General features: G+C 37.1%; 2 protein-coding genes across 2 annotated transcripts; one reads left to right on the forward strand and one right to left on the reverse strand.

Moving 5' to 3' along the window:
- Positions 1-1,144: 1,144 nt before the first annotated feature.
- On the reverse strand, positions 1,145-2,648 carry LOC107770234 (uncharacterized). Its single transcript, XM_075247981.1, has one exon. The coding sequence runs from the start codon at positions 2,536-2,538 to the stop codon at positions 1,459-1,461; it is 1,080 nt and encodes a 359-aa protein (XP_075104082.1). The 5' UTR covers positions 2,539-2,648; the 3' UTR covers positions 1,145-1,458.
- Positions 2,649-7,157: 4,509 nt separating this feature from the next.
- Positions 7,158-7,790, forward strand: LOC142178282 (uncharacterized). Its single transcript, XM_075247612.1, has 2 exons — positions 7,158-7,386; positions 7,492-7,790. The coding sequence occupies exons 1-2, from the start codon at positions 7,158-7,160 to the stop codon at positions 7,788-7,790; spliced, it is 528 nt and encodes a 175-aa protein (XP_075103713.1).
- The last annotated feature ends 2,586 nt before the right edge of the window (positions 7,791-10,376 follow it).

Consider the following 10,376-nt stretch of genomic DNA (forward strand, 5'->3'; position numbering starts at 1 on the left):
TCAAATCTTTATTAGGGTTAAATTATTAGATTCGGTCTAAACAGAAAACTTCAAGACTTACAAAAGAAAACAGCATCATTGGACTCGATCATGATCTACATAAATTTCATGATGTCAAATTAACTGGCCTAAAACCAAAACTGATACATGGAAAATACAAGACAACCTTAAATCTCAGCCTATACTTTTCTTGGCAAGGAAATCCTAGCCTACACTTATCAAGCAGTATGCCACTGGGTACTTGATCTTACCACAAAGTCAAACTGACAAATAGAAAATACGCACAACACGAACAAGATCTGCAGCCAGCACCAACGATTACTCATTTGCTAATTAAGCTATATTCAACCAACAACTACCAACTAACAACATAAACACACTAAACCAAAGAACAAAAGAGCAATGAATTTCTAGCGGGCTATTCACAGAAAAAACCATGTAGGAGAAGATCAACATAGTATCTACTAATGAACTTTTAACATATATAACAAAGACCAGATAAGTTACTATATGGAACATGAAATGTTTTATCTTGATGATCATACTAACCTTGTAATCCTGCAAATCCCCAAGATAATTATAAATTACAAAAAGGATCTAGTCCAGACCTCCAATCTACCCCCAAAACGTACCATGGAATAATTAAAATACAAATGAAACACAGAACACCTAAAGAACAAAGAATCGTGACTTTCTTTTCTTCAAAGACAGACTCTTGAGTTCACTTCGCAAAACAACAAAGCGTATATAGGTTTAATTGGTCTATTGAGTTTAATCTCCATCTAATCTGAAGTTGAACGACTACCATCTATTTCAGATAATTTTCAGAATGAAAGGTGGTCGACATTTTTTTTGATAAGTAGGTGTTCAACATTTTTAAGAAACTGGGGTCATGTTAATCTCTAATTAACTCAGATTTCCCAGTGAGTACTAGGATTAAAGGTGTAGTATGGTATGAATAGCATTACTTAAGCAAGCACCCTGCACTAATGGCAAAACTTGTTTCAGCAAAGCAGAATATACCCTCACTGCTCCCACATATCGGTAGCAACAAACTTTTCCCATGTAATCTTTGTCTTCAGCCTCAGAAGTCACAGCTCACGACATATAGGACTTGGAGCAATTGAGCGGAATGATTGAATTAGAGAAAAGATAATTTCACGAAGTATTATTGAATATTGCTTTTTTTAATTAAGTTATATAGTTCATCCTGTCACTCAAAATACCATCTGAAATGTAAAATAGCTTCGAGCTCCATTCCACTAAATTACAAATATTTTCATTCGAACCTAGTTCCTACAACTAAATATAAAAGCCTACATTCTAAAACCCGAGATTAAAAAAAATCTAAACATATAATAAGCAAAATATAAACGAACTACAAACATACAATGCAACTCAATGCCTACCATACCTCAATCACAGAATGTCAACTTCAACTGGAAAACTTCGTTTCTATCAAGTCGACATCATAAATTCAAACCTAGCATTAGGATTCTCACGCGGTACCAGTCCCCGATACTTCTCAAAATACTTCTCAGCCTCGTAGTTCTTCTTCAACATTGTATATATCATACCTTGACACAAGTAAGGCCTAAAATCACTCGGCTCCTCATCGACTAACTCATGATAAACCTTCAACGCATCATCATATTTACCTTCAATAACCCATATTTGCGCAAGCAAGAGCTTAAAATCCCTCATTTCATCCTTCCTATTCTCCTCCTCACACATTTTAATTCCCTCCGCAACTTTTTTCTCTATTTCCTTCATTTCCTTTGTCGATTCGTCTTCTGATCCTGCCACCACAACAAGCCCGCGATAAGCTTCAACGTGATAAGGATCTTTCAATATTACTTCTCTAAAACCTATTTTGGCTAATTCCAGCTCCCCATTATGAACATACAAATGAGATTTCAAGAAATGCCACTCTGTCTCATTCGGCTCGAGCTCAATTAACTTGTTTAATATGCTAAGGGCATCGACTAATTCTCTATTCTTAATGTGATTTTCTAACATATTTCTCAAGACTTCAACACCTTTGGGGTTAGAGAGGACTTCCCCTTCGAGGGCATTTTCGGTATTACTGTCTGAGACTGCTTCATTTGCAGTTGTATCAACATCATCGGGGTTAGAGAGAAGCTCCTCTTTGAGGGCATCTTCGGTATTCTCTTCATTTACACTTGTTGTGTCCGCAGACGGTGGGGGAGATAGCGGGGTAGAAATGGCTGATTTAGGGTTGAGATAGAATCCGGTGAAGAAAAGTGCAGTGGCTGTAATGGTGGAGATTAGTGTGGGTTTAAGGAAAGAGAGTGGAGTTAATGATTTGAAGGTTTTAGGTTTAGGGGCTTTAGGATTTGAGGAGGATGATTTGATGGGTAAGTAAGAGGAGGATAAAGATGGTGGTAATGGAGTTCTAAAGGAAAGAGAATTATTAAGGGGTTGTTTAGTTAACAGAGAGCAATGTTGATGGAATGAAGGAATGAATTGGTTATGAAAATGGTTTGTTTTTGCGGCGAAAGGGTTTAAGGTGTTCATGATGTTTGGTTGGGGGTGTTATGGGGCTGATGAAGAAGAAATGAAGAAAGAGTGAGAGCTCTTAAACCCTGATGATAATGGGAGGTCAATTGCAGAATCCCAATTCTTGGAAAATTTTGGACAAGTAACGTATTTAGCCTATCTATCAAAAATAATTATATTCGTTAGCTAAATATATTAAAAATATATATACTAATTATATATAATATAAAATATATTTATTATATATTAATATACAAAAATATATATTTTTACCGACTATATTATTTTTTGAAAATCATTATACAATGTAGTTTTCCCGAAAATTATTTTGGCAAAGGGAGAAAGCAGCAAAGGCATATTTATTTTAACAGATAGGCCAAATCGAGCATTTGTCGCCTTTTTCCTCCCTCTCTCGGCACAGTTTAAGCTAATGTGCATCGACCTCGTCAATGACAGTAAAGATCAAGGTTGATGACAAAATACTTAAGCTCAAAAACATCGGAAGTATCTCGTCTGCAGTCATGGAGTCAATCTTTGGAACTTTCAAAACATAGGTAGGAGGTGGAATACTTACCCAGACCCCTTATATCGGAGACTCTGCATCTGCAAGTCAATAGCAGAAACGAGCAAATCAAAGCCTTATTCCTATGCAAGTGAACTTGAGAGATAGTGTAACACCTCCTCCATCTAGGGATGTTACTGTTCCATTGGGCAAGGAGCTGGAAGCTGGAAATCAAGCTTCAAAATCAGCTGATGCTACTATGGGAAAGAAGAATGAAGTTGAGATTCAATCACCATAACACATTACTGTTTCATTGCCAGGAAATCAGCTTGGGCTGGGGGCCTTAATGGTAATCGATCAACTGCAAATTTGCACTACATTACTCCTGAATTAGTAGCAGGTAATCTTGTGGTCAAACTTGAGAAATCAGATTTAGAAGCTGAAACTTTGTAGTGGAAATGTGCCCTAATCATCTATGTAATTGGGGAAAAGCCAGGGTATAACTACATGCATAGATATATAAACCAGATGTGGAATACGGTCACTATGCTAGAGCTCTATTCTCATGACGATGGTTACTACATTGTTAGGTTTCAATCCATGGCCGATATGAAGAAAATTCTGTGTGAGGGACCTTACACAGTCAACAATAGGCCCATGATAATAAAACAATGGAGTCCACAATTTGATTTTGATGCTGAATTTTTAACTAAGATTCCTCTGTGCGTTAGATTTCCCAAACTTTCCATGAACTGCTGGGGAGGTAGCTCATTAAGTAGAATAGCAAGCACAATAGGAATTTCACTGTTTGCAGATGAGTGCATTGCCAAATAAACTAGAATCTCTTATGCCAGAATTCTCATTGAGGTGAATGTCACTAAACCTCTTCCAAGCAAGGACTCTATTATGGATGACTCAGGTAGGCTTTTTGATCAGACAGTGGAATATGACTGGAAACCTGAATTCTGTGGGAAATGCTTAAAAATTGATCATGATTGTACAAAAGCTCGCAAGGAGGAGGTCAAACAAATTCAGCAACCCAAAAGAAATAGGCCACAACCTGTGAAGCAAGTGTGGAAGAGTACATGAGTTATGTTAGCTCCTGCACACAAAACTAACCAAGGGAAGACAGTGATGCTAAATGAACAAAGGATCACTACTTGTGTTGATGAGAGTAGAGTAGCAGAACCAATAAATGTAGAAGGCCAACAACAATTGTTACACCCCATATTTTTGTACATGAAAGTACGTCGTAAGTCAATTGATGTAAGTTTGAAAATGAGATCCTCTTTGAAAGTATATAAAGTAAGTTAATCATATTACCTCGGAGGTTACAAACATTGAAGATCATGAACAACAAGTACAAAGATGGTTGGAAGGTTCAGAAGCTAAAGAAATTGAAGAAAATAATATTTTGTCGAAAGTCGACAAGTTGGGAATGTTATAGTATGTACTTTTGGGGTGAGACAAGGGTGTTTAACATGATAAGGAGGTTATGTTATGAGTTATGTTAGTTGTATGATAGTCGTGTATTATGTTTTGAAGTCAAGCGAGTGGTAGAACAAAAGTCGATAAAAGTCATCACAAGTTACGTTCATAAGTTTTACTGAAACTTTGGGTCAAATGTAACTGCGATTTTATCCCAATATACTTAGAGTTAAGAGGTGTTCCACCCATCAAATTAAATATCTATGAGTCTATTTTCTAACTCATTAAACCGTTTTTCAATACGATATCGGAGTAGAGATATATGGGCATTTTTGCGAGACTGCGCAGACTATCACCTACTTTCTTAAACGAGAATCCAAAAATGGGCCAGTTCGGGTCGTCCAAAGATGCATTTGTAAAATTCTATCCCCTTCATATATTATAATTATAATAGGTCAAAATAACCAGACATAATCTCTACAAAAATCCTCCCAAAAATTGCCTACAAACCCCAATTGATTTTCTCTCCCTTTCAAGTTCTAATTGGAGGTAAAGCCTAGAGTTTGAAGAACCAAGATAGGAGCTGAGTTATCCAAAAAATAAGGTAAGTTTACTGCTCTCTTTCATCCATTTTATTCTGATGTGGATGCATAGCAAGTCCTTCTATATTTGTAAGAACTCATGAGACGGTGATCGGAAGTTGTAAGTTCGAGTTATTCACTTGTAACAGACTGTTTTGTGGACTGTTTTGTGTTGCTGTTGGGCTGCGTGTTTTACTGCTATTTTGTGGAGTTTTGGAGAAGTAAGGGTGTGTAGAAATACCAAACTAATGCAGGGTGGTGGGTTGGTCGCTCGTCGTAATATTTTTGAGTTGTTTGACACTACTACAGTGGTCGTTTTGTGTATGAAGAGATTGGGGTGTGTTGGGCTATTTTATAGTATTTTGTGGTGTATATAAGGTTGGAAAATAATGTATATAGGTTGTTATTGTTGCGTTCTTATGTTATTGGTATTATCTTGAATTTGGAGGAAGTAAGGATTATAGGGGAGATGTTGCCCGTTTAAATACAAGATAAGCTTGTCATTTGTTGTGCGATAATTGTACCTTTCATAACTTAATGATAGTATTATTATCATTGTTGTAGATTAAGGTGCGAAGAGGCGAGTTCAACTTGGTGATTGTAAAGATTGTGATAAGGTATGTTAAGGCTAAGCCCTTCCTTCATTTTGGCATGATCTCGTAACTACATGTGTTTGATAACGAGGCATAAAGAGAAGTTCATACTCCCGAATTTATATACATTATCCTAGTCTCATAAGTTACAGTATTCTCCCTTATCGGGACTTTATATTCAATTGAGTATTGTCTTCTTCCAGTCAAGAGAGCAGAGGGTCTATATATATACAGTATTATAGTATATATATATACAGTATTACATTATTTTTACCACCATCGAGTTATAATCGGTGGGCAGGCCCCTATTGGGAAACCTCTGATTTGATGGTAAGTTATATACCAAGCCTACTATGGCCGAGCGCCTATGAGCGAGCCCAGAATGGCCGAGATACAGAGCCTAGTATGGCCGAGCTCCTATGAGCGAGCCTACTGCGGCAGAGCAGTTACACATACCGAGCCTTATTGGGCCGGACAACTACTTTACTTACTATATTGAGAGAGATGAGTCAGTATCAGCAGGTAAGGATATCTTCAAATTATATTTGACTCCCAGGTACTTTCAGTTATAATATTATCAGTTCAGTTTCAGATTTTAGTTATCTTGTTGCCTTACATACTCGGTACATTATTTCGTACTGACATCCCTTTTGCTGGGGACGCTGCATTTCATGCCTGCAGGTACTAATAGACAATTGGATAGACCTTCCTAGTAAACAAAGTCAAACATCAACTTAGTTGGTAAGCTACACTTCCTCGGAGTTACCAGGTTGATACCTTGGAGTCCATTTTATAAATACAGGTTTGATGAGTAGGTCGAGGCCCAGTCCCGACCATGATACAATTCAGTTATTCCTAGAGTCTTGTAGACAAGTCCTATACATTTTTATATCAGTATTGTGGCTTTACCAGCCCTATGTAGATGTTTAATTTGTTGTTGCTGGTTGTTGATGTTTAATTTGTTGTTGCTGGTTGTAGACGTTATTTTGAGATGATTCAGAATATGGCCTCTTCAGCCTAAGTTGAGGGTTACCCTCCAGAGTTTACAGTTACAGAGTAGTATGCTCGGGCCGAGTATGGCACCGGGTGCCTGCCACGCCTCTTCAGGTTTGGGGCGTGACAACAATCTCCTAATAAAGGGAAGAAAGCTGCTGAAGTAAATAGCATGCCTCTGAACTATGCACAAGTAGTTGTATCATCTGGTAAGCAAAGCCCTAATCAACAGACAAATGTAGCTATGATGGCTAATTTGTCACTACCATCTGCAGGTGGTACATCCAAACCTACTTGATGTCTTGGTTGGTTTGGAACACTAGAGGTACCAACAAACGTTATAAGAAAAAAGAGTTGAGTACCTATATTAAAGAGAATAATATTAAACTAGTTGGTTTAGTAGAAACTAGAGTAAAAAAAGATAAGGCACATGGCATTGCTAATAGGGTAGTGCTACGATGGCAAGCAAGATTTAACTATGAACATGCTGCTAATGGAAGAGTCTGGGTATTATGGGATCCTTCCTACTATGATATAACAATGATGAATCAATCTGCTCAAGCTATGCATTGTGATGTTAGAGGAAGGAAGAATCAAATGAACTGTCTCATGACAGTCAGTTATGGGTTTAACATAATTGAGGTGCGAAAGCCTATGTGGGTGCATCTGCAAAACCTTGCAACACAGATCATCAAGCCTTGGCTCATTTGGGGAGATTTTAACTCAGTGTTAAACGTACAAGAAAGACTCCATGGGAATCCAGTAACAAGTAATGAGATTCAAGACTTCACAACCTATATGCAATGTTTTAACTTATGTGAATTACCTTGGAAGGGGGAATACTATACATGGTCTAATAAATAACAAGTTGCAGATAGAGTTTTCAGCAGGATTGATAGAGCTATTGGAAATGATGAATGGATGAATACTTTTGGTCATATGGAGGTGGACTACAAAATACCTTTTATCTCAGATCATGCTCCCATGATGATCACTTTAAGGAGAGCTGAATCCAGTGGCAAGATCCCATTTAAGTTCTTTAATGTTTGGGCTAATCATGAGGATTTCTTATCAGTGGTTGAGGGAGTTTGTCAGACACAACTACATTCAGAACTGAAGCAACTTAATAACAATGAGTTCATAGGAGTAACAACTAAGATAGAACATCTCTGATACATGCTGCAAGATATTCAAGAGCAGTTGAACAAGGGCTACTCTGATGCAGTAGCATTAGAGGAGAAAAGGTTACTTGAAGATCTGGAAAGATGGTCACTAATAGAAGAAAGCATCCTTCAGTAGAAATCTAGAGCTAAGTGGATAAAACTTGGTGATTCTAACACCAAATATTTATCACCTATCATGAAGGAAAGAAGTCATAAAAAAGTTATTACAGAACTAAATAATGCCTGTGGAGATAGACTCACTCACCAGAAGCAGATCCAACAAGAAATAATTGACTTCTACAAATCCCTTATGGGATCAAGATCAGCTCACTTGCATGTAGTGAACTAAGAGATAATGAAACTGGGACCTGTCCTCACACACTCTCAGTAGGTGAGCCTGTGATGATCCAAAATGCATCTTTAAAGTTAATAATTAATTATGTATTCTAAAACCTCGAAAAGCACTATTTATCATTACTCGACTTACGTGCACAGTTCGTAAAATTTTTCGGAAAGTTTTTATGTGAAAAATAGATTAAAATATGAATTAGAGCTTTAAAACTCAACTAAGTTGACTTTGGTCAACATTTTGAGTAAACAGACTCAGATCAGTGTTTTGAAAGTTTTGGTAGGTCCGTAACGTGATTTGGGCGTATGCCCGAAATCAAATTCTGAGGTCCCTAGCCCGAGATATGAAATTTTGATGAAAAATTAAAGAAATTAAAAGCTTAAGTTCAAATAGTCACCGGATGTCGAATTATGTGAAAATGACCCCGGAATAGAATTTTGATGATTCCATACAGCTCTGTATGGTGATTTTGAACTTAGGAGGGTGATCAAAATTTTATTTGGAAGTCCGTAGTGAAATTAGGCTTGAAATGGCTAAAACAGAAATTTAAGTTTGGAAGTTTGACCGGGGAGTTGACTTTTTAATATCGGAGTTGAAATCCAATTCCGAAAATTTTTCTAGCTCCGTTATGTTATTTATGACTTGTGTGCAAAATTTGAGGTTAATCGGACTTGATTTGATAGGTTTCGACATCGAATGCAGAAGTTGGAAATTCTAAGTTTCATTAAGCTTGAATTGGAGCATGATTCGTGATTTTAGCGTCGTTTTATGTGATTTGAGGTTTCAAATAAGTTTGTATGATATTTTAGGACTTGTTGGTATATTTGGTTGAGGTCCCGAAGGCCTCGGGTGAGTTTTAGATGGTTAACGGATCAAACATTGGACTTAAAAAGTTGCTGCAATTTTTCTCTTCTGCTGGATATTCTGGGTTGTGATCGAGCCCAGATATCGAGCCCAGGGTCGAAGCCAGAGACGAGGCCCAGGCTTGATGCCATGCTTGAGGTCATGATTGAAGGCCCAGGCTCGATGCCATGATCGAAGGCCCAGGCTCGATGTCATGATCGAAGGCTCAGGCTTGATGCCAGGATCGAGGCCATGATCGAAGGACCATGCTCGATGCCATAATCGAGGTCATGATCGAGGTCCAGGCTCGAGCCTGTGATCGAATCCACGATCGAGGCCTAGGCTTGGGGGCCATGATCGAAGCCACGATCGAGGCCCAGTTCTGAAGGCTGCCTAGGCAGATTAATAAAAGAGGGCATTCGTCCCATTCGCCATTTTTGACGAACTTGAGCTTGAGAAGAAGCGATTTTTGATAGATTTTCAAGGAAAAATATTTGGGTAAGTGATTCTAACTCGGATTTGGTCAATATATACGAATATATCATTGTTTTCACCATTTAATTAGTGTACTGAGATGGAAATTTAGAATTTTTTTTGAAATCTCATAAAAATGATTTTTTGAGATTTCGGTATCGATTCGGAGTCGGATTTGAGTGATACTGGTATGGTTGGACTCATAATTGAATGGGTTGTCGGATTTTATAAGTTTCGTCGGATTCCGAGACGTGGGCCCCACGTGCGATTTTTGAGCTAATTTCGGATTTTATTGAAAAATGTAGCATTTTCTTATGAAGTTGAGTCCTATAATTTTTGTTGACTGTATAGAATTAATTATGACTAGATTCGAGTCGATCGGAGTCAAAAAATCGAGGAAAAGACATACTACTTGATTAAATTGGAGCAAGTCGAGGTAAGTGACTTGTCTAACTTTGTGTGGGAAAAATTTCCCTTAGGATTGATGATTGTAATGTGTGAAAAGTCGTGTACACGAGGTGACGAGTGTGTACACGGGCTAAATGTGAAAGGTTATGTTTTAAATTGTGTAGATCACTGTTGCGCATTAATTAAATTATTTTATTTTGTTATGTTCTTTATCATTGATTTAATGTTTATATTTTAAATTTTCTTGACGTTTTCCTGCTAATTGTTTATATGTTTAGTTGAGACTTGGTTTCTTTTATTCTTTGCATTATTTGAAGGGTGATTTTCCTTAAATTAAATATTATTAATATAAATTATTTGACATTTTAAATTTGATATTTAAGCAACATATTAAAGATTTTGAAACATTATTTTGTTGAATTATTTATTCCTGAATATTTTTGTTAGGTTTTGGTACTCATTGTGATGGAGTCGTGAGCTCTTATTTCTGAAAAAATATTATTGATGATTTATTTTGGAATG

The sequence above is a fragment of the Nicotiana tabacum genome, chromosome 24 (assembly GCF_000715075.1).
Source record: "Nicotiana tabacum cultivar K326 chromosome 24, ASM71507v2, whole genome shotgun sequence".
NCBI classification, from domain to species: Eukaryota; Viridiplantae; Streptophyta; class Magnoliopsida; order Solanales; family Solanaceae; genus Nicotiana; species Nicotiana tabacum.

Coding starts and splice junctions, on each gene's coding strand:
- LOC107770234 (XM_075247981.1), bottom strand. CDS start 2,538: ATGAACACCTTAAACCCTTTCGCCGCAAAAACAAACCATTTTCATAAC.
- LOC142178282 (XM_075247612.1), top strand. CDS start 7,158: ATGATGAATCAATCTGCTCAAGCTATGCATTGTGATGTTAGAGGAAGG. Junction 7,387..7,491: donor CCATGGGAATCCAGTAACAA/GTAATGAGATTC, acceptor AACAAGTTGCAG/ATAGAGTTTTCAGCAGGATT.